Here is a 25,198-nt window from a genome sequence, read left to right as displayed (position 1 = left end):
TAGCTGTTTAAATTAATTATCTTCAGAACAAGAACATTATTGAGAATAAAGAAGCACATCTAGGGATAAAAGCCCGAATTGCAAGTGTGTTCATCTAAATGTAAAAAGATCATAGATTATTTAAGCAGTAACCCACGCCTGGGTGTGGGTAATGCTGGATTTATCCATGGTTGATATGGTTTGGTTACGAGGGCGAAGCCCGAGTGGTCAAACAAAGAAAACTATGGGTAAATCCAGCATTGCCCACACCCAGAAGTGGGTTATTGCTGTTATACAATGACATTTATTTAAGAAAAAAAATACTTTTCTTAAATAATGGCATTGTATAATGCCTCCTTGCTGCCCTTCTACAGCTGTCCAGTATTCTGCGGCAGTTCTGATGTACTGCACATGCGTATGGTTATGCAGTACATCAGAGCTGTGTGTGGAAGCAACGGAGAAAGGAAGATCTCCTTTGCTTTTTAAAAGGTGTCTTGCTATGTTAAGAGTTCAACATAGCGAGACAGCTTTAAAAAAAGCAACTGAGAAAGTAAGATCTCCGTTGCTTTTTTTAAAGCTATCTCACTGTGTTAAATGAGTTTAACATAGCGAGATAACCGCAACGGAGCTCTTGCGTTCTCCATTGCTGTCCAACACACACACACAAAAAAAAGACTTGTACTAATGGAAAAAGTCCGGGCGACAGGACCTTTTTCATTAGTATAAGTCTGATTTACAACGGGCACGCTGACCAATCAGCATGCATGTTTTGGAATATTAATGGATGTCGTTGTATAATTTATGATAGTAGTTTTAGAATCTTGACAAAGTTGGATAAATGTTCATTTTTAGATGTATTGCAATGTTCACTTTTAATATTTCTCTCTCAGGCTCTCTCACTGCAGCTTTCTTATCTATACATGTGTGTCATTTTGCAGAGCTCCAAGTTCAGTTAAAGTTAAGTGATAGATACAAGATTTCTGCTCAGACTTGATAGAAAATATCTAAGTTCAGAACATACACATATTGAGTGGGCATTGGATCAGAAATAAAAATGTGTAAAAAAACATTGTGATGTTTAGGTCATGGCTTTGATTTTGGAAGTATTGTGGTGAAGACTGAAGGTATAGAACCAGTGCTGGTCTGTGTTAAAGATGTATTATAGACCGTGTACTGTATATTGTATTAGCCTTACAAGCCGTGTCATCTGAATGTTAAGTTAATTAAGATAGAGAGCAATGTTGGTATGTGCTCTTGATAAATACTGTAAATAGTAATGGAAGACTAACTGAATCCTGAGGCACTCCATCTTCATTAATTAATACGGTCGTCTTTGCTGCTTCTGATAGTACTTTACCTGTCCTCCAAGTAGCAAACCAGCCACAGTAGGTAAGCTGATTAAAAGCCAGTATTTTTTAGTCTGGGTTATCCATGTTGGACTGTGTCAAAGGGATTTGACAGGTCCAGAAGCAGACTAGAAATGGTATCTCCTCCGAAGAGGCCTTGCAACAATTTTCTGAGAGCATGAGAAGAGCAGCATTTACTCTGTGCTAACCTGAACCCATGTTGAATGCAGTTAGTTAGTTGTGTTTTTGTGTTCTTTGAGAAGTTGTTATAGTTTTGTGAATGACTTTTCTAGTACTTCAGTAGATGTGTTGAATAGGTTTCAGCAGTAGTTTTGCTGTTCAGTTGTGAAACCATCTTTGCATATTAGAATAATGAGAACTTTCAGTGAAGAATAGGTATATTGTTTTAGAAGGCTTCTATTAATTGTGAGTTACTGGTCATGCAAGTGAGCTGGAACCTATTCTTTTTTATAAACGGGATTGGAATTTTGTCTGCTGATGGTATTCTTCTGTTTTCTAGTCTTGGGAGATGTTGTTTATGAGCTAGCCTGACAAAACACAATCTTTGTATGGACATTGCATAAACAGAATTGCAAGATTGCATGCACATTAATATGTACATACATGTCTGCATCACAGCAGTGGATCGCACAATTTGTCATTATTTCTGTATTTGGTACTTGTGGACTACATGCCCATGTGCCTTGGTGCTGCATTTCAGCATCCTTGTATGTCCAACTGTCTTCATTTCAGTGTAGGACTGACAGTCCCCATAGCTTATACCACATACTTAAGGAAGTACCATTTCCCATTGTTTGGGAAGGTTCGGATCGATTCCCATAATTTTATTTTGAAGAGTATGCATTTATGAAGGTAAGTGTAAAGAACACAATTTGTTCTGTTACTGCAGATAAACCAGATGTAATTAGTGAGTATAATTGCACCACAGTGGTCTCAGAACTTGTTTTATTGTACTTGGCTATTTTTTGTGGTTTGATTTACATCAGTAGTCTTGTTGAAAGTAAATGTAGATGCATTCTCCAGCCATAAAACAGAGAGATGCCATCTGCTTTTTTGCTGTACAAACCTACCACAACAGGAGACACATTCCCATGCTACTTCTTTTTCTCGACTCAAGTCATAACTTTAGCACTACATTTCTTGATAAAAATACACACAAAATGACATGGGTTTACACAGTTTTATTTACCTGTCTATTTATTTTCACAGGTTTGGCCATGGGACATTTTTGGTGTGCCTTGAAAACATCTACAAGAAGATCACAGGCGAAGAACTCAAATATGAAGGTCTGATGGGCAAACCTAGTGAGCTGACATATCAATATGCAGAATATTTAATCCGGACCCAGACTGCCAAGAAACAGAGTAAACCTATAAAAACCCTCTATGCTGTTGGGTAAGGCTCTCATTTAACTTTATGCTAATGGAACTCTTGTTGATATCATACATCACAACTGTCCAGATTTTTGTAGAACGTAAAGATTTTTGCTTCATATTTTTGGTCCATTCCTCATACAATTTGTGGATAATCACTGAAGACTGAACTGGCTAAATATTGCTAAATGACAGTCATTTGAGTTTCAGACTTCATATCTTTCAGAGAAGACATAATAATGCAAAACCTGTTACTCTAGCAACTTTCTAAGTTTATAGGAGCAGTATTTAAATCCTGCCCCAATTTTGGACCTTTGTCCCTCCATTATTTTTGGCTTTATCCAAATTTCTTGCACTGAAATGTTGAGAGTGATGTTGTTTTTTTCTCTATAGATGTGTCTGCTTTTGAGACCACATGCATGGGGGAACAGAAGTAGAGGTTGCAGAAAATAATTTTCTCATTCAGAAGGCTGGTTTCATAGGTTTGAAAAGATAATCAGATAGCGCTATTTAAAGCAACAGTTTAGTTAGCAAAATGGATTGCAGCGACAAAAATGTTAGAATGTGAATGGATGGATTGTTTTAGAACGGATGTATTACCAGGTCTTAATAGCCAACATAGTATTAAGCCAATATTGAAATCTAGATATGAATGTTTGTAAAGTTTTATTAAAGAAATGTTTCTTTAAAAAAGATTAGCTAAGAAAAATAACTTGTAAATATTTGAATTTATTAATATTTGAGATGTGATATATATATATATATATATATATATATATCACGTGTGTGTGTGTGTGTGTGTGTGTGTGTGTGTGTGTGTGTATATATATATATATCGGGTTCCCATCAGTTCGTCAAAACTTCAGCAGTTCGAACACCAATGTTCGAACTGTGAAGTTCGAAAACTGATTATCGCGAAGCCGCGGAACACCAAATTCTTTCCCAGGGAAAGAATTCGGTGGGCCGTTTCTGTGGCTTCACGATTTTTGGCACTGTGGTGTAAAGTTACGGGTCAGGTTCAGATAAGTGTGCAATTGTGCAGACATTAGGGGTAGGGCGCGGGTTAGGTGAGTTAGGGCACGGGTGAGGTGGGTGTGCGATAGTGACTGACTTTAGGGTTAGGGCAGGATAGGTGAGTTAGGGTTAGGGCGGGATAGGTGAGCGTGCGATAGTTACGTACCTTAGGGTTAGGGTTTGGGCTAAGGCAAGTGGATAGATAGTAGTGTGTGTACAGTTTAGTGTAGGGTTAGATGTAGTATTTTAAGTGTATGTGTATGGATTGCTGTTTTTTTTGGTGCGCTTGTGTTGTGTGTGTTTCTTGGAATGGCGATTTTTTTTTTCCCTGTGTGCATATATGGCAAAATTTTGTTAGGGAATTGATCCCTTTAATTTTAATTGGATTTGATTAGATGACATCCACTAAAAGTCTAATAGCCTAACTAATTAATTCTTAATTGATTTTATGCATTTAAAAACATTGAGTGCAGCCTTTGTCATGAAGCATTGAAAAAGAGATGGTCTTGAAAGCCTTGCATTTACTCTTGGTGCTATTTGTTGTTTTAATAAATCATGTATGGTGTGGACGTTGTGTTCCTGGATGTTCTTCGTGTTCCACTGTTGCAGCCATTACATGTGGGTAATCTGCTGGCAGGTTGCCCTCAGTCGGCCTGAATATCAAAGTCTTGGGTCCTGCGTCAGTTGTTGTCTTCTCTTCCATGACGTCAGGTCGTCAGGGGTATAAAACATGCAGCCGACGCCATTTTATTCAGTCTTTCTTGCCGTGCGGTGCCCGAAGCAAAAGCAGTTCGCAAGTGCCGGTCGGCCGACTATCCTGGTTCTTTGGTTGTATTCATATTTGTACTTTGGAATGGTTTGGCAACCTAGAGGTTTTACTTTGAATTTTCTTCAGGGGAAATATACTGAAGAGTAGAGACATAAATATAAAAGTTTTTTTTTCCCGTAGAGTAGAAAAAACTTGAGACTTTTGTGCAAAAAGGACATTCTTTGGGTAAGCCATTGACATCTGACATCCGTGTAGAAAATAAATGATTAAGTAAATAAGAGAACTATGAATTAATATCAAACAGTTGACCGGAAGCAGGAGACTGTTGTGACTCTGCTATACCTGCAGAAGCCAGTGACTGTTGACACTGGGATGAACAACCTTGTGCCATCCTTGTCCAGTGAGTGTATAGAAAGGAATCCACTCCTGCCTTAATCCCTGTGAAGGTGGCCAGTAGATGCATTTCCTTATTGATGTAAACTACTGTAGCACCCCAGACCTCTGAGGAGTTTGCATCCATGTTTGGGCTGGATGTTAGTGTCCAGGCTCTTGAGAAGGGCGCACGCACATGAATATTATCAGGTGATGCCAGCATATGTAGAACTTTTAGAAATAAGTGGCATACCTCCAGTTTTGGTAGACAACTTTCCAGAGGGTTAGTTCAATTAGGCTTCCCATGTCTGACAGACCTAGTACTCTTTCTTCCAATCCAATCCCCTGATTTTGTATTTTTCCTTCCACATAAGAGTAACGTTTCCCACCATCTGACTCATTGGTTTCAGACCTGGCGAGAAATTAGTTAGCGTATTCATCTCAGATTGCTTCTCTTATGGGTTATTTCATTGATGATCAAAAAACATTTAATCTGATTCCTTATCGGAGAGATCCTACATTTAATGAAGGAGCACTTTAAGGTGGTGACAAGGGAGAATTCTGCCTTCACAATACAGTACTTAGAGCTGGTTGGAACTGAGGAGCCCAAGCCACTGGCTGCTCTTCTAGTGCCTCCAGTTCTACAGTCTTCCCATCATTTGAATTCAAATCTTTAAATCCTGAATCCCATTTGCCCACCTGAAGGAGTATTAATGTCTCTACAGAAATCCTGTAGCAGATCAGATGGAAGTGGCTGTGCATCGGACTCCAAAGCACAGGTCCAAGAGTTTGAGACCTGTGGGCCCAAACTATGCCCAGTCATGGACATTGGTTACTATAGACCTATTAATATCCCTAGCCTCATATGTAAAGCTATAGTGAGTATCATGTCAGACCTTATTAATATAGACATTGGTGAGGCTTCACTGTTAAGATATTTTCAGTTTGGTCTTGCCAGTTTAACCTCATTAATTTCTTTGAAAAAGCAACTAAAGCAACGGATAGTAGAAATACAGTACATACATCTTTTCTGGACTTGGCCAAGGCCTTTGACACTATTCCCCATGCACATATTATTGACAGACTTGTAAATCTTAATATAAATCATTTTATTTTGCAGGGCATAGCTAATTGGTTGTCTGATAGAACCCCTGTTGTTAGAGTTGCAAAGTTATCAGTCGTGTATGACAGGATTCCATGCCTGGTCCTGTCCTGTTGGGCATCTGTTTCTCAAACACCCAGGCCAACACTCATGGCTTATGGTTGTCACGTTTGTAGCCAACTGTAAACTGATTGTTGCTATTCGATCTCCACTGATTCATGCTTGCGCCAAAATGGTTTGTACCATATTAACAACTGGTACAAGGACAATGGTCTCAAATTAGTTGTGAAAAAATGTAGAATAGTTTATTTTGATGTTTTCACATGTGAGGTTGTGCATGTGGATTACTCTGGTGGAGCTTGACTTGCGAATATACAGCAGTCCCATCATTTGCATCCTTCCAGCATAGTGCATTAGCCCACTAGGCCACTCGGCTTCACCCCAGAGCCTTAGGAAAGGCAGTGACAAAGCAGACCATTTCTGTGTGGATCTCCAAAGCTGTATCCTTTTGCTACACATTCCATGGGAAACAGCACAAATCCAAAATTAAAGTGCACTCCACTAGAGCCATGGCGTCATCGGGGGCCTTCTTCAAAGGATTTTGGACACTGCTTCCATCCTAGACAGCTACTTGATCATCTGTCCATACCGTCACTAAACACTACAGGTTGGATCATGTCTCCAGATTCAGAGTGGGGTTTGCTAGGGCAGTCCTGAATGGCTTTATGGAGAGTACCTCCATGCCACCACCCTCTTCTTCCCTGTGAGCTCTGGCACTCACCCAAGAGTTTGGAATACTGCAACATGAGAATAGAAGGACATAGAATAGTTGTGTAAAATTTTACCATAACCTTAGATGTTCTTCTCTTCCATGTTGCAGTATTCATTCACTCCCACCTTACACCCTTCTCTCCATCTGAGCTGTCTCTTCTTGGATGGCACAGAGCCTATACCGCTGTCCTTGGACTGGGGTCCGACTGGGGCGTTCAGTTCTGAGGAAAGGTACGTGCAGACATCACTTTCGTGGCCCACGCTCTCTAGACCAACATCAGATGTCCTACATACCTAGCGGTGACTACAAGCTGTTGTATACTGGCTGGACATTCGGGTAGCAAGAGAGGAAAACCCAAGAGTTTGGAATACAACATGGAAAAGAAGGATATCTACGATTATGGTAAGATTTTACACAACTGTTCTGTATTTTTAATTTCGTGACAATCTTCTTGGTTCACCTGCCCAGAGATTAATGTTGAGACAAACCAGAACCCCACTGCCAATCAATAAGAATTTGTTGGTTCCAAGTGCTGAAAACAACAAAGCAGTAAAAGCGTAACGGCTAAAGAAGCATTTGTCCCAAAAGTCCTACTGTGATAAGACGAGCAAGCCTCTGAATCCATTAAAAGAAGGAGAGATAGTGAGGATGCAGACAGCAAAATGTTTTGACTGAATAAGACTTGTGAAACATTTGTGTGAAGAACTGAGTCATACATCGAGTCGCAAGGTATAGAATTCAGGCGGAATCAGAAACATTTACTGTGTCTGAGCCAGTGTTACAGCATCTTGTCTGTAATAGACTCTAATTCTCAGAGTGATTTATCCAATGTTTCTGTTCCAGAGAACATTTCATCACCTGTTCCTGAAAGTACTGAAGAAGAATGTTCCCCAGTGACTGTCCCTGTTGCTAAACCCAGCTCTAATTATTATATTATGAAGGCAGGCCATGTCTCAAGACCTAATCCTAAGTATGCAGCAGCCTGGACATGATTGTTATTGTTTGCATACATCTCTGTATAATTTGCATGCTTATCCAGTTGTTATTTTCATCGCAGAACAGAATAGTCAGAGAGGAAAGATCGGTGTGTGTGTATCTTTAAGAGCCATCCCAGCCTGTAGGCACATATAGTACTGAGCATGTGCAAGCTAGAGTGCCATGTCTTATTTGAATACACAAGACGAGCAACAGGTGTGACCCAAGTGGTGAACCAGAACCATCTGCCATCCTCATCTGTTGAGTAAGGAACTTGCCCCTCCTCTGTGTGGGGAGACCTATTTCCATTATTTAAATATTTTATATAGTTGTTGTAGAAAGATGGCAGTTATGAAATCAAGGGAGTTCACTTAATAAAAGTAGAAGCAAGAACAAAGGCCAAAGGAACTACATTTTATACTCTGAAAAAAGAAACAAGTCACCTTTTATTAAATTATACCTGGATTTTACACTGAGGTGACTCATTTCTTTTTTCAGCCTGTGACTGCTCTGCGAAATTTTGGACATACTTTTTCGCTTTTGCAGTTATTCGTAGAGCTGTTTTTCACCTAGGTTCTTTTTTGGACTTTACATTTTATACTCTATAGATGAGTCTTAGCCAGCACCGAGGCACACAAGGATAAGGCCCTGACTACAGTATAGGGGACTCAGGTTCAGTTATCATTTCGAGCATCTGATGCACTGACAGGGGAAGGATGAGCATCCTATCCTGGAGAAGACGAGCGCTTGGACACTCCTTGCTTTTGATCCATATTGGAGACTGGGGGCATGCAGCGGGGAATTGTACTGTATGAGAACAATGAGAGACGTTGGTTGAGTCACTGTGAAGGTGGGACTATGTCAACATGACTTCCTTGCATGTTCACAGTAAACGGCTGTTCAGGGGAAGGGGAAATGGTTAGGGCAACAACACCCCATAACATTAGATGCCATACCAAGAGCCTCAGTCTCATCGGTTAATAAATGAATAAATAACTCCCAAATGCTAGAGGTGGTCTGTCACAAAAACAGTCAATATAGGCAGAAAAAAGACAGCAAATCCACCCAAGGATGGCCAATCAATGAAATCCACAAGTGTTCCAATTAAAATGTAGTCCTTTAATACGATCAATCGATTTGAGGAAGACAACAGTCAAAAGCGCTTATCGGATATCTTCAAGGGACAGTTTTGAGCTTTTTATTTTTCATTTTATTTCAAGTCGAAGTTTTATTCGTATTAAAGGACTACATTTTAATTGGAACAATTGTGGATTTCATTGATTGGCCATCCTTGGGTGGATTTTCTGTCTTTTTTCTGTCAGTCTCATCAATGGCCCCAGGCATAGGTCAGAGCAAGTCTGTGGGAGGAATAGGAAAGATACCTCTCCTGAAAAATTAAGATGAGTCTTAATGAGTAAACAGACAAATGTTTCAGACTGACTCCATTTTCATTGTTTGTTAAATGAAATCACCTTAGAGGTCAGTTCATCTGTGGGAAAGAGGGACACTGACTTTGAATCAGTGGCTTGTACAGTCAAACCTGTTTAATCTAGAATTGCCACTATGAGTTTCAAGAAGTCATTTTATTCTCCTTTAGAAGAGATCCTGCTGTGAACAGAAGAATGTTTGATCTTTGGAAATTTAAGAATTGGTCTGGGGAAAAATGCTATTGTTTATCTCCCCCATCCACAGCATTACACAGTTGTTTTCCATGTGATAAAGTATTTTGCAATTCTGCTCATTATCCTACAATCCATCCTTGCTGAGTGGAGAGTGGCTGAGAAAGGTGGGAGGATAATCCCCCTGTACTGGAGGACAGCAGAGATATTTTAAGGAGCCCTTTGTTAGGGTCATCCTTATTCAAGCTACAGCGCATTGCCGAAACTGTGATTCCTTGGGCTGCTGCTGTGTTACTAGCTGGAGTTCACCACCTCACCCCACCCCAAGGTGCAATTCTAAATGACACCTGAAAGAAAACTGATTGATGGACTTGTTCTTTTTTTTTTTTTTTTTTTTTTTGAAAAGGTATTTTTTACCACATCCTGTAGGAATAGTGGAGTTGATTCCATCCATTAATCCTCAACCCCTTTTCCCATTTTGCACATGGGGTCAGGTTGTCACTTCAGTAGCGACAATCATCTCGTGCCAAGGTTTACAACACCGGGTGGGTAGCCCTACTGCGATAGTTCATTCGTACCACTCACTCACGCTCACACACCTATGGCCAATTTAGAGTGTCCAATCCACCTGCTGCATGTCTTTGGACTGTGGGAGGAAACTGAAACACCTGGAGGAAACCCACATGACCACTGGGAGGAGAGGCAGACTCCAGACAAAAGCCAACCCAGCCAAGAATCGAACCAGAGAACCTCTTGCTGTGTGGCAACAATGCTAACCGCTGCATCACTGTGGCCACCCAGAGGAGTTCATTGCCACATGAAATTTATTGAGTAGTAGTCTTCAACTTTTGCTGTTGTTTCCTAGAGCCTGACTAGTAATTGTTAGTATCAGCATCTGAAAGAACCTCTCAGTAAGAAAAGTTTTATAATCTTAGTTAACAGAATCATGCTAAGACTGGTAAAATATTTTTAACCAAGTTGCTTAACCATAAGGAATGTAATTGCAAAGCTGTATCCAAAAACATAAGGCAACATTCTCAAGAAACCGTAAGTAATTGAATGAGTAGTGGAAATGATTTGAGAGTTGTTAGGGAAGATGGAACTTTCTTCAGAAGGGATAGTCAGGGAATGGGATAAAATGAAAATGATGTTTAAAATATGGTTAAAGTTTGAGAAAGAAGTAGTAGGAATTATTTAGAAGAGTTGAAAAAGGGCAATGGTTTATGCAAAAAAAAAAGGGGGAATGTCACAGAACAAGAAGAGTGCTAAAGGGAAAATAAGGGAGTATTTTAAGGTTATGCCTGAGTTTAGAAAGGTTGCTGTTAAGCATTTTTTGATAATTCTGGAACACAAAACTTGTTAGCACAACGATTTAGACAACAGGGTTTTGTCAAACTTACAAAGCCTATGACAAGAAAAATAGGCTGAGATCCTACAGTAGAGATGTTTTAAAAAAAATATGGCAATTTGTATAAAGCAGAGGAATGGGGAAACTGAGAAAAGGCACAAATGGAAATATTTATGGAAGCCTTAGTTATGCCAGAGGTAGAGGAAGATTTAACTCAAGAATTAATAGCCAAGAAGATAAGCCACTCCAGTGCCAGGGAGGGATAAAGTCCTGACTACATCCAGACTAACCTGCGTTCGATTATCTTCTTGGGCAATTAATAGAACAGCAGGGAAGAATGGGCAGGTGCTCATTGATGCACTCCCTGAAGAGAGACATAGTCTAAAAGAGAGGAGTTGCTCCTGGATGAAATCATTGAGCATGGGCAGCAGGGAAAGAAGTAGGTAGGGCATTAAAAAAATAGATAAAAGCACAGATGTGCCAAACCTCCAGAACCCACTTAGGATCTATAACTGGCCCCAGCAATACTGGAATAAGTCTGGGGGGGTAGGAGGATAGCAGATAGACTCGACATGGACATGGGGCACTGGGTCTGGGGCCAGTATATATGAAGTCCGAGGGGACCAATAGATACATATATATATATATATGTGTATTATTATTTTTTATTTAATGTGGAACTGTACTGTCATACTTGAAATAAAGCTGTGGTGTCTGTATTACACAAAGAGGGTAAAGAACCTTCAGATCCATCTTCATGTAGACCTATTTCAATTTTTACCCTCGATTGTAAAGTGTTTTATCTCTGTACTAGCTAAGAAAATGGCAAAGGTATTGCCAAAACGTGATATATATGGATCAGTGTGATTTTGTGGGAGGGAGGTAAACATTTGACAGTATTAATAAAACAGTAGTAGTACAGAATGGAAGCAGTGCAAAAAAAGTGACACAATTGTTATGGGCCTTAATGCAGAAAAAATATTCAATAGAGTATCTGCTAGGATGTTATGAGAAGGTCAGTTATAGCATGTGTTTTTCCTGACAGAATAATAGGCTTAATAAGGAGGATGTATGAGGGGTCAGATGCAAGAATTAAGGTGGGAAGGTATCTCTCCAACAAGCTGTGTATTAATAGAGGCACGAGGCTGGGGTATCTTCTTTCCCATTTGTGCTTTATATTTAGAATCATTAGCAAAGAAAATAAGCAACTAAACTCAGAGATGTAAGTTGTATGGTAAATAATTAGGTTTATGTGCAGATGATATTTTGTACTGGATGAATCCAGAAGGGACATTTTCATGTCTTGGAACACTTTTGAGATAATTTTTTTAAGACAAAGCAAAGGCTGAAATGGTAAAGTATGTAGGCACACGTGTATTGGTTCTGCAATACCCACATATATGGCAGTATGGTAAGATTAAGTATGTAGTATGGATTAAAAAGGATTCTATTATGGCAGCTAAACATATGTGGGAAGAGACTAAAACATTAATACGAAAACTGAGCGAATGCTAGATGTATAAGGCTAATGCTATTAGATGCCAAAAAGATAGTCTTGAGTATGGGTATGGATAGTAAGATACAAGCACTGAAGAAGTTTAGTCCCTTTAATTTTATATACAGGCCAGGGTATTTTTATGAAGTAGATGAGAAGTTGTGAAAAATTAATATTGTTTAAGAAGAAATTTATTTGAGAGGGGGAATAGAGCAAAAGTTAAGTGGGATAAGAGGATTCTTCCTTTAGAGTAAGGTAAAAAGTCACAGCAGAAGCAACAACGTAAATGAACCAAAGGTACAGGATGGCACAACAAGTCCTCAGCTTGAACAGGTCCCAGTTTATTAAGGAAACAACACTAATAGTCCACAACGAACAAATAAAAATTCAAAACCGCAAGTAATCCAGAACAAACAAGTTAAGCGCTTTCATCTGTCTAATGCAGACTTCCTCAGAACTGCCATAATAAAGTCAATTTCCTTTTTATATTACGTTTTGGTGCCAAAAACTTTTCAAACTTTTAAAGTAGTGCCAACCTAATACATTGCTAATACAGCTATAATAATCACAATTAAATATGTATATATTATTAAATGCTGTACTGACACTACTAATTCTAAATGTGCAAAGCAATCCTTCTGCTAATAGTTCTATATATATATTGAACATAAAAAGTCGATAATACTACTTATGTCACCTACACGCTTGCAATATCTGAATTTTTTTAAAAACATTATTAACAAGTTCATTTAAAAACTTCATAATCTAGTCCTTAAAAAATATGCTGTATATCCTGAATTGGTGCTACATAATTTAATGCACGTGTATAGATATATAAAGATGTAAAAATATATATATAAATAATATTTACAATATTTAAAAATGCAATTAAATAAATAAATACATTAATAAATAAATAATTAATAAATTAGTAAATCTATGCCAGGCATAAAAATGGTTTTATACTAATGTAATCGTTGATGCCTGGAAACCTAAGAGCATCCGTGGATATTTGCCATTTACTCTCTTTCATGGCTAACATACCCTTTACATCGCCACCCTTGGTGGTCAACTCCACCTGATCTAAAATAGTGAAGTTAAAATTGTTCGTATCCCCATTTTGTACAATGTGTCTACATAGGGCATTCTTCTTATCTTTCTTCTTAATACAATACATGTGATCATATATATACGATGTTTTAACTGTCTTTCCATTTTATCTATGTAGAACGCAGAACAAGCCTCACAGGTAGCAATGTATACCATGAATTTAGTGTTACAATTTCCTGCTCTTCCCTTAATAAATGTTCCATTAAAATTTTTTAATTTAAATCCTTCTTTCTCATTTATATACCTACACTGTTTACATGCACCACATTTCACAGTGGCTTTCCTCTTTAATTCATCATTTTGGGTATTACTTTCAATCATCCTCTTCAAATTTGGGCCCATTTTGTAAACAAACTGAGGAAATATACCAACCTTCTGTGCTATATTTTCGTCCATAGTAATTAACTTCCAATGTTGTTTGATAATGTTCTCTATGTACTTCACAACAGGTGTATACATTAATACAAATACCTTACACATTTGATCTCTTATATCCTTGCTTTTTTGTACAATAGTATTTCCTAGTAAAGGTTTATACCTCCTGTCCCATTCCGAACTAATATACCTTATTACATCATTTAATAATGGTTCTGGGTAACCTCTTACAATAAACATGTCCCTGATATTTTTTAATTCTTGATTCATTATGTCTTTGGTGGAAGACATTTGGGCAGCACGAATACATTGCCCTTTAAATATATTTTTAAACATGTGTGTGGGATGGTTGCTACTGAATTCCAAATAGTCATTCGAAAACGTATCTTTTCTATATATACTAGATACAAAACCATCGTTTCCGTGACTAATGTAAGTGTCCAAATAAGCGATACTTTTAAGGTTATAATTGTATATGAATTTTAAAAAATCTGTTGTATGGTTAAGATATATAATAAAAGGTTCAATAAAATCTACAGGACCATCCCATAATATGAACAAATCATCTAAAAATCTCGAATAATACTTAACATGTTTGAAATATTTACAATTAAATAGTTGTTCCGTCTCCCATTCTAACATAATTAAATTTGCGTATATGGGGGCACACGATGCCCCCATAGCAACACCTGTTGTTTGTTTAAAGAATTCGTTCTCAAAAAAGATGTAATTATGGTCCAATATTAAACCCATCATGTCAGTCATGAGGTTAATTTTGTCCCATTCAAAATTTGAGAATTTTCTTAAACTATTACTAAAATATTCTAGACCAGTCTCCTTCGGAATGCATGAAAACAGGTCTATGACATCAATGGTTAAAAAATACAAGATTCTTATTCCAAATTTGGGTTGTCAGTTTACTAAGAAACACCCAAGAGCCCTTAATCAGATGGGAAATATTGTTGTATACTGGTTTGGCCCATCTGTCTATGGCAACTCCTATCGGAAAAGTCTTAGACTTGCTTCCTGAAATAATCGGTCTAAATGGTGGACTTTCCAAATTTTTATGTATTTTTGGAATTCCTATAATAGAGGCCAAAGTAAGGATGTTCTACCTTCAAAAATTGATATAACTCGTCAGAAATCCTATGATCAATATTATATTCTTCTAGGGCCAGATCAATACGTCTGTACCCGATGTTCACTTCATTTAGGGAAATGGCATCGTATTTACCAGATTGATGTAATATTTTGCATATTTCATTAATGTAATCTAATTTGTTGTAAATAACGATGCCACCCCCTTTATCGGGTTTCATAACCCTCACTTGGTGGTTGTTGATCAAAGTTTTCAAACATGTTCGTTCTCCTATGGTTAAGTTGTCCTTCCATTCCATACTTTGTCTCAAATTCATTCTATAAGTCCTATAGAAACTATAAATGTCCTGACTAACAATTTTCTCAAAACTCCCTACAACAGGGTTGCTGATGGGCATGTGTTCAACTGAACAAAAAAGTGACTTAAAATATACTGATCCCTTGACACTGAAATGTAAAAGCAATTTTTCCCCCCCTTTATGTTCGAACCTTGAATGCTTTTTAAAAGCCTGTGAAAAGGACTTCTATGTTCTGTTTTCTAGTCATAAAAATAAGATAGCTTATGTAAATTTAACTACTAAGGAAATGGCCTCACTTAAGAAATTTAAACAGGTCTCAGATTTAATCTTTAGACCTGCTGATAAAGGAGGTGGTACTATTATTATGAACAATGTTGATTACACTTCTTTAATGCTCAGTATGCTATCTGATCAAGACACTTATAGAAATATTTCTCAAAAAGACATTGATTCTATAATTTCGAATGTGCATGCCACCCTACATGACTTGCTTATGTGTAGGCAGATATCCCCAGAACTTTACAGTTATTTATTTATAGAATTTCCCACTGTTCCATCAATAAAAGGCTTACCTAAGATACATAAACAAGTTAAACCTTTACCTCTTAGGCCTATTGTTTCAGGTGGCAATTGGGTCACAGCAACAATCTCGACTGTCATAGAGAAATTTCTTAGACCAATAGTAGATGGGGTCTCTACTATTTTAAAAGACACTTATAATTTGTTAGATAACTTGAGTGATTTGACCCTTGACATCATGAATAAGGAGTATCTACTTATAACTCTTGATGTAAAAAACCTCTTTACTTCCATTCCCAATGAATTGGGTCTGGAAGCTATAAGAGAACTGCTAGTCAGAGACACTGATTTTTCAAATGATAGAATAATTTTGATCTGTCAATTACTCGACTTAGTACTTAATAATAATCTTTTCAATTTTGATGGTCAATCATATTTACAAACATGGGGTGTAGCTATGGGCTCCCCATGTGCAAATACCTACGCAAACCTGGTAGTTTTAAACTGGGAAAAGGAATTCCTTTTCAATAACACAGATTTTGAAAAGGTTATATTCTACAGACGGTTTGTGGATGACGTCCTTTTAATTTGGGAAGGTACTTTGGTTGAGTTTAAATTATTCTTACAGTTTCTAGAGACTACCACCACATATCTAAGGTTTACAATGGAAGCCTCTAAGGAATGTGTAAATTTCTTGGATGTCTCTTTGACTATTAATGAACATGGTAAAGTGGTTTCCTCTATCTTTAGAAAGCCAACCTGGGCAAATACACTACTTCAATTTAATAGCATGCACCCAAGGCACACATTTCCTGGTATTGTCAAGAGCCAGTTCATTAGATTGACTAGACTGTGTCATGACAGGACAACCCTTGAACAAGAAATTAATAAAATGGAACTTCTTTTTCTTAATAGAGGTTATGATTTTAAACTAGTTAACTCTATTAAAAATGAAATTTTGTACCATTTAGAGCCAGACTTATATCCACCTACGAAGCCTAATTCTTACAGGACAAAAAATTTAGGAAAACAGTTTAGGATTCCTTACATCACAAAATACACCAGTGATGTAAAAAGTCTGGAAAGAGTCATCTGTAGAAATTGGAACATTTTAATGACTGACACTTTAATATCTAGTTTAGTAGGTAATCATCCCACCTTTCTTTATAAAAACTGCCCTAACATGAAGCAGTTATTATGCAAGAATAATAAACCAATATTGAGAGATACTACACTGAGCGTAGGAACGATTCCCTGTGGTAAATGTAATAGGTGCAATAATATCTGTACTGACACAACATTTATTCATCCTTCCTTAGATTTCACCTTTTGTTTTAATACACCAGCTACTTGTTATTCAAAAAATTTGGTCTACTTAGCTACGTGTACAAAATGTACTGCTTTCTACATAGGGCTCACGAAAAGAAGGCTAGCTGATCGTATTTATAATCATCTTTATGAAATTAAGAAAGCATCAGATACAAATGCTTTAGCACAGCATATAAAAGATTATAGAGACCATACATTTCTATTTAGAGTACTAGAACTGGTGCCTTTAAATGTTAGAGGAGGAGATGATTCTAATAATTTAGCTTTAGCAGAACTTAGGTGGATATTGAAGTTCAATGCACACAATTTTCCTGGCCTTAATACTTTTGTGTCTATTAAGCCTGTTTTGAATACTAGGAAACGTTAAAACAATAGTAAATATATAATAATTGTAAATTTATAATATTCATAATAAATTCATAATATTTATCATAGATTTTTATTTTTCATATCCTACAACTACAAATATGATTATTATATATAGTTAATAAATGTATTTATATATATATATTTTTTGTTAAATAGATTTTATTCAAAAATTTTGTTTTCATTACATATTTTTGGATATTTTTTATCCCCATTAATTCCCTATACACTTCCCCACAGTTGGAATGTTATGTCATCATTACCTAACTCTTTGTTTCTATACATACTTTTTGACTCTTTTAGGTCAAAAGTTGTTAATAGGTAATGGACATAGATATTAGCCTAAATGTATATAAAAAAACTTCTGCTTGTCATAAACTATGTTAAAGAAAATAAATAATTTAGTTTATTTAAAATTAAAGATTTTAATATAAGTTACTTAACTGACACATAGTTTATATACAGGCCTTACTGTTTATAGTTTATAGCTTATGAATTTAAGCATATCTACATATATATTATTTACATATTTTTTATATTATTCATGAAGCATTTTATTATTTTATCATTAACTTACTATTCTATGTAATGATACCCTATATCTATAATACCCATATATATATAAGTATCTTTTATAGTACAATAGTGATATCAAATAGTTATTTTTATACACATCAAGAATTTATATACACATCAAGAATTTATCTACACATTAAGAATTTATATACACATCAAGAGTTTATTAGGTATAAACTAGATGTTAGGTGTTTTTATGATTTATTCGTTATTCATTTATTGTTCAACTCCCTCTCTGGACGTCAGTAAACAATTCTGAAGAAACATACTCAGTATCAAGTAGCGGCTACATTGTAAGTTTTTGCCTTTAACAGCATAGAAATCATACTATTCAGCGGTATGATTCAAACATAGTTTTATTTAAATAGTTTTACTTTTATTGTTTCTGCCAGCCAGCACGTATATGTTTTGCCAGCATATGAGTTTATGTTGCTTAGATTTATTGTCTAGCAAATAGACTGACAAGACTAAACTTTGATTTTAGTTGCATTCTGAGTTGCTCGGCTTATTGAAACATTTCATTGCCGTTACACTGTTACTACTGACTAACAAAAATTACATATATTTTAAATCTGAAGAAACATGCTCAGTGTCAAGTAGCGGCTACATTGTAAGCTTTTGCCTTTAACAGCATAGAAATCATACTATTCAGTGGTATGATTCAAATATAGTTTCATTTAAATAGTTTTATTTTTACTGTTTCTGCCAACCAGCACGTATATGTTTTGCCAGTATATGAGTTTATGTTGCTTAGATTTATCGTCTAGCAAATAGACTGACAAGACTAAATTTTGATTTCAGTTGTATTCTGAGTTGCTTGGCTTTTTGATATATTTCATTGCCGTTACACTGTTACTACTGACTAACAAAAATTATATGTATTTTAATACAATGTATTCGTTAGATAAATGACTCTTGTTTACTGAAATTTTATTCTGGTTTTACCACTATTATTCCGGAAACTTAGTTTCATAAAGATGGATTTGGGATACACAGAAAAAATGTTTTTAGTAGCACCTTAATTGATTTGCTCAGCTTTACGTTAATTTGCAATTGACATTCACTGCTGCATTTATTACTTTTATTTTTCTTTACTACTTGTTGTCCTATTTTCATAAATGATATGTTCTTGAAAACAGTTTTTGAAACTGGACGTTAGTAATCTTGTAGAGTTTATAATAGTTTTGTCTTGTGTTCTATATTTATATATATATTTATACTATAAGAATGCTGCATAGATGCTAGTTGGGTTGTTTTTCTTTAAAGCATTTATTGCCAATTAGCTTAATTGATACAATTTAGATTTTAACTTATACTATTTAAACAGTGTATGTGGGGTTTTTCTTTGTCTGAGGAAGCGTGGTTGCATCCACGCGAAAGCGCTTACCGTTACCCACTATTTTTATGGATTAAAGGAGTTTTCTACAACTTTGCTACGCTGTTTTGGCTGCTTCATGGATTTTTAACTACAAGTGTATTTATATATTTTTATCAGCTGCCTTTTGGACATTTTAAGCATTGCAAGTGTTACTTTACTGCATCGTGGTAGAGATCAGGTTACTGTTTCTACAATGACTCTGTGAATGATAAACTTTTGATCCCCTTCAGACACCACTACTCAGAGGACATGCTTTCAGTCCTGAGGGAGGCAAGGAAACCTACCACCAGAAAATCTTACCTAGCTAAGTGAAAAAGATTTACTAAGTGGTGTCTGGTCAAGGGAAGGAAGCCCTGTTTGGCAGATGCCCCCCCTTGTTCTCACTTATGTGTGTCAATTGATTAAAAGCAGGCTTTCTTACTTTTCAGTGAAAGTACACCTTTCCGCTATATCAGCCTGCTTGCCCCTGGATCCTCCCTTGTTAGCCAGGCTCGATGTAAAGCTCTTCCATAAAGGGGTCTTACACTTGAGGCTGCCAAAGAAACCTGTCCCTCCACCCTGGGACCTCAATTACATGCTGGAAAAACTAACCCAGCACCCTTTCGAACTAGCTGGGTTTTCTTACTTACAGATGTGTACTTGGAAAACTGTCCTGCTGGTGGCTATTACTTCAGCCAGAAAGGTCTCGGAGCTGCAGGCCTTAATGGCCTGCCCCCCTACACCACTTTCCACAAAGACAGAGTCACCCTGTGGACCAATCCCTCCTTTATGCCCAAGGTGGTCAATGATTTGTCTCTAAACCAATCTATCCACTTACTCACTTTCTTTCTCTCCCCCACTAATGAAGGCGAGAGGATACTGCACTCCTTGGATGTCCACAGGCAACTTAGATTCTACCTGGACAAAACCAGAACCATTAGGAAATCTAAGCAGCTCTTTGTCTCCTTTCAACCCCAGTGCCCTGGGCAAGGCAGTCTCCAAACAAGCCATGACTTGCTGAATCAGGAAAACTATTTGTCTCTGTTACACTCACCATGGAAAAGACACTTCAGTGGGAGTTAAGTCCCATTCCACTAGGGCGATGGCCACCTCCAAGGCATTCATGAGAGGTCTGGACATGGCATCCATCATGGAAGCAGCCACTTGGTCCACTATCCACACTTTCACCAAACATTACAAACTGGACCGAGTTTCCAGAGCTAAGGCAGGATTCACTGGGGCCATCCTACAGGGTTTTGTTTTTTCTTCAGCATTCACCTTCCTTTCATGCAACTAAGCTCTGATACTCTCCCACAACTGGAATACTGCAACATAGAAATAGAAGGACATAGAATAGTTGTGTAAAATCTTACCATAACCATAGATATCCTTCTCTTCCATGTTGCAGTATTTCTTCCCATCCACCATTACCCCCTGTACTTGCTCCTTACTCCCAAGTAAGTCCTGGATCTAATTAATCTACTAAATGACACCAAGGCCACACACCTGTCCCCACTGGCATCCCTCCTGTTGGGCCTTCCTCTCTACCTGCTGGCCTTCAAGTTCTGAGGATTGTGCGTGCAGATGTCACATTTAAGGCCCCTGGTTTATGGCCTTATGTCTGACGTCCCACGCATGCTGCAACAGCCAAGCTGAAGCTTTTGTATAGGAGCCGACGTACGAGTCGCCTGGGCAGGAAATCTCACAACTGGAATACTGCAACATGGAAGAGAAGGACATCTATGGTTATAGTGAGATTTTACACAGCTGTTCTTTCTTTGTGTTTGATTTTTAGCTCTGACATCTACCAGCATGACTTTCTACCTGGATGTTCCTGTATCTCTAATCTAATTATTTTCTAAGGGAGTATTATAAATTTCATTGACTTGGGCTTGGTTGTCACCACTGTATAGCTTGATTTTGCAAAAGTGTTCAACACTCTGTCCCATATGCACTTTTTATTGGCATCATGTGTAAGATCAGTATGAACCCATGTGTGGTTAGATGTTTCCAACTGGTTGCTAAATTGGAAAAGTAGAATTAAAATTAAATAATTTTATTCAAACTGCAAGTCTTTTGATAAAGGTGTTCCACAAAGATATATTATGAATCCCTTACTTTTTGGCTCATTGATGTCAGATTGCCCAGTAGCAGAAAAAATGTGAGTAAGCATATTTGCTGATAACACTAAAATAGGTTGCACAGTCACCTGCAATGAGGATAATCATTTTCTTAGCAGTAGTTTGGACAGGTTAACTACTTTGATAAGAAACAATGGCAGGCGTCTTAACAACAGTAAGTGTATAGTGATTCCCTGTGGATCAAATAACCTCATGTTCCCGTATGCACTGGAGTGGGTATACTGGTGGTACCCTACATTAAAATTTGAGGCACATATTAAATTGATAATTAGGAAATGGTAATGGTTTATAACAGACCTCTCACAATAGTTTTCCAGTAGACAATGATGTCTAGAATGGGCTTTATACATTTAGCATTCTCAGTAATAGAGTATTACGGCTCTTTTCAGGTATTGAGAGTCTCTTATTTTAATAAGCTTGAGCACATTGAGAAGACCATCACAAGTTAGGAAGGGGGTCTTTGTCATTTATCCTACTGTAATAGACTCAAATGTCTTTCCCCCTCTTTTTGATGCGATGCAGATTACTCAGAGGTAATTTCATTTTAGTTTACAGATGCCTGTATGACAACACTCAGGCAGCATCACTGGGTACTGAGTGTGTAATTCAAAGCACCAACACAAGAAACAATTTTATAGTTGGTTCATCCACCGTCAGCTGTATGCCAAAAAGTTCTTTCTTGCATTTAGAGCAGGGAGACTGTGGAACTCCCTACACATATGTGTAAGATGTGTTGCTGATTTGGATATGTTTAAGTAGGTTTCAGATCAATGGTTTATGAACATTACATTTGCATCAGGATCAGCAAGAAGCAACCTCTTAAATGGTCTGTATACACATTGAGTTTATATATAGTATTTTGTGTCATTCAAATGAAAAACAGTTGCTGTTAGAAAGGGAAACTTAGTAGTGCATGTGAATTATTGCATGATAATTATATGAATAAATCAGAAGAGGTTAGAAAAGACTGGGGGCGGCTGGAAAGGCAGTTTACAAAGGAACAGTACTTTATCCCAAGTATCCAATAAATTCCAGAAGGTTTAGTATTTTTTTTTTGCATAGAAGTATTCACATAGGTATTTTTTTGGGTCTGGTACACATGATCAAACTTTCATATGACTGAAATTCATTTGACTAAGACCAGAACATCAAAAGTTCAAAAAACTGAAAACTCATTTGACTGAAACTCATAACACAGACACATTAAATTAAAAGGTATATGCCCTTTTCCCCACTGTAATGCGATCCTGGGCTTAGTGTATATAGTTGGGGGGTGGGGGCATAAGCCCCCACATTGGGCTGTGTGGGGGGCATAGCCCCCACATAGTTTAGGTATATATTGTCTTCTGCAAAGAGTTATTCATTGCAGTTATAAGTATCCATCTGTGTGTTTTAAAATGTATAACGTATAGCCCCCTACACCACCCCTAACTATATATACCAACTCCAGGATCGCATTACAGTGGGGAAAAGGGCATTATACCTTTTACTTTAATGTGTCAGTGGTATGCGTTTCAGTCAGATGAGTTTTCAGTGTTTTGAACTTTTGATGTTCTGGTCTCAGTCATATGAAATTTCGATCATGTGTAGTAGACCCATTCTTTTATACCCCAAGCAGACTTCAGAGAATTCTTCCTCAGGCAAACAGCAAATGCTGGTGGTGTGATGGGAAGGACAGATGTAATTGGGAATATGTTTGTGAATGTGAAATGTTATGATTGCAAACAATTGTAAATAAGGAAAATATTCTTTTGAGGTTGGATATATAGGGTCTGAATTGCCTAGACATTGTAAGACTTTACTAAGTTAAATACTGTTAAATGCCAAAAAGCAGTTACTAGAAAATAGAATTGAAAATCTAAACCACTTGTAATTGAAGTATTGAATAATGTAAGGGAGATAAAGGAAATGGAGGTGGAATCTTTAGAAATGGCAAGGAACAAATTACATAGAAATAAATTGATTTTGTTGGAACGATACGTGCAGAATAATGTTCAGGCAGAGGAGCAAAATTTAAGGGAAGGCAGGAACTGAAGAAGTTATGTAATGCTGGACTGAGGTAAACTGTTAAATCTCTCTCTCTCTATATATGTGTGTATATATATATATATATATATATATATATATATATATATATATATACACACACACACACACACACACACACACGTGTTTGTGCGTGTGTATATATATATATATATATATATATACACACACACACACACACGTGTTTGTGCGTGTGTATATATATATATATATATATATATATACACACACACACACACACATCTCTATACGTGGAGTTAATGGAACTGTGTCTGTAACACAAGGACAGCTGTGTGCAGCAGAATGAGAGTATAGAAATGCAGTAAATAATTCTCTTTGCCATCAGCAAGGCTGTATAGTAGGATGGCATATACATGTGTTTTTATGCTATGGGGATGAGGAAAGGCACTGATTGTGGGCACACTCACATGCATCACACATGCAACCAGTGTGGTTGTATGCATTTCTTTGTGTGTTGTGCAGTACTGTAGTAATCATTTGTATGGCACAAGCAGTGTGCATGCTGGGCCTAGATGTCCGGTATGCAGGAGTAGGTCATTCATTTTATGAAAAACATTGACTTCAGGTATTTCTTTACTTGGTTCTGGTATATTGGTACACATTTGCATATCATTAGGCCCTTGTACTTGTTGAGTAATATTACTACCCTGCTACTTTTGCCCCTTTTTCGGTGGTCTGTATGTCATCTCACTGTCTGTTACATACTGAGTCCACTGCATAGGTACCATTTTCTGTCCAATGTGCCAATGGGACGCATCACTTCCTTTACATACACATGGACTGCTTGTGACCTTTGTGCTTGCATATGCAATTATGTATGTGCATATTTGTAGAGATGTCTGTGCATAGCTGTACTGAAATACTATATGTTGATTATGTATGTTGCCGCCTGTGTGTGTGTTTGTCTAGCCGTAGCAGCACAGAGACTGTGCCTTGTTCTTGATGTGTTTATATTGTGGCATTAGTAGTTGTTCTTGTTTTAGCTGTTTGGTTGATTTCTATGACTGTTATGGCCACTGGCTGCCTTGATGTGTAGCAGAGTTGTCCATAAATTGTGCTTCTGCTGATGTTAGCTGTGTTGCTAATTTGCACATATTTTGCTCACCAGCTATGAACTTGATGTGCAGTAACATGTTTGCTGTACCATGCTTGTACTAATTGTCTGTGAATCCCATACAGACTTTTTCTGCATTTCACCTGTGCACTGATCCTCACACCATGTGCCATATTCTGACTGGCACCCAGTCTTTTATTCATCTTTTCATTCTATATTCTTGCACCCTGTTTTCATTGTTCTGCTTTCCTGTCTGAATGAAGTAAGGAATCGCACCATTTGTAATGCAAGTAGTACCAGTGCTAGGTGTTAGACATTTTTTTGCTCCTCCCCAAGAACATTGCCCAGTGGCTCCACTAACAGCACCCAGTTAGCCCATTTGTTTGGGGGGGGCATGGACATTCCCACATTAGTTGAGAGCTCCATGGTCCATTGATTCTTGCCTGAAAATACTGATTGGACCACCTTTCTCTTATAAGAATTAGGTGGTAGGGAGCAGGCCAGATTACTGGTCCTTATAGGTGGCTTACAGTTTTGCCTTGGGATCTCTCCTTCACCCTCAGCAGGTCTTCCAAACTTCACCATTGCTATCTCCTAAGGTGAAGCTGCCTCCACACATGAAATTACCCTCGGCTACCTAGTGCAAATGTACCATGACAGCACAGCAGGCTTGAGCTAGGTGTCACACTTGTGGTAAAGCAAAGTAATGCCCCCCCCCCCCC

The 25,198-nt window shown here is 37.4% G+C and overlaps 1 protein-coding gene across 1 annotated transcript in view; it reads left to right on the top strand.

Annotated features, from left to right (window-relative positions):
* LOC122807119 (haloacid dehalogenase-like hydrolase domain-containing 5) overlaps positions 1-25,198 on the top strand; it is an 865,954-nt gene that overhangs the window by 819,545 nt on the left and 21,211 nt on the right. The window contains exon 7 of the mRNA XM_044078093.1: positions 2,556-2,741. Within this exon, the coding sequence (XP_043934028.1) occupies positions 2,556-2,741 (186 nt within the window). The remainder of the gene's footprint in view (positions 1-2,555; positions 2,742-25,198) is intronic.

Source organism: Protopterus annectens, chromosome 7.part0 (assembly GCF_019279795.1).
Source record: "Protopterus annectens isolate FY-2018-M chromosome 7.part0, PAN1.0, whole genome shotgun sequence".
In the NCBI taxonomy this organism is placed as follows: Eukaryota; Metazoa; Chordata; order Ceratodontiformes; family Protopteridae; genus Protopterus; species Protopterus annectens.
Note: the sequence above shows the minus strand (reverse complement) of the source record. Positions and strands in the feature narration are given on the sequence as shown.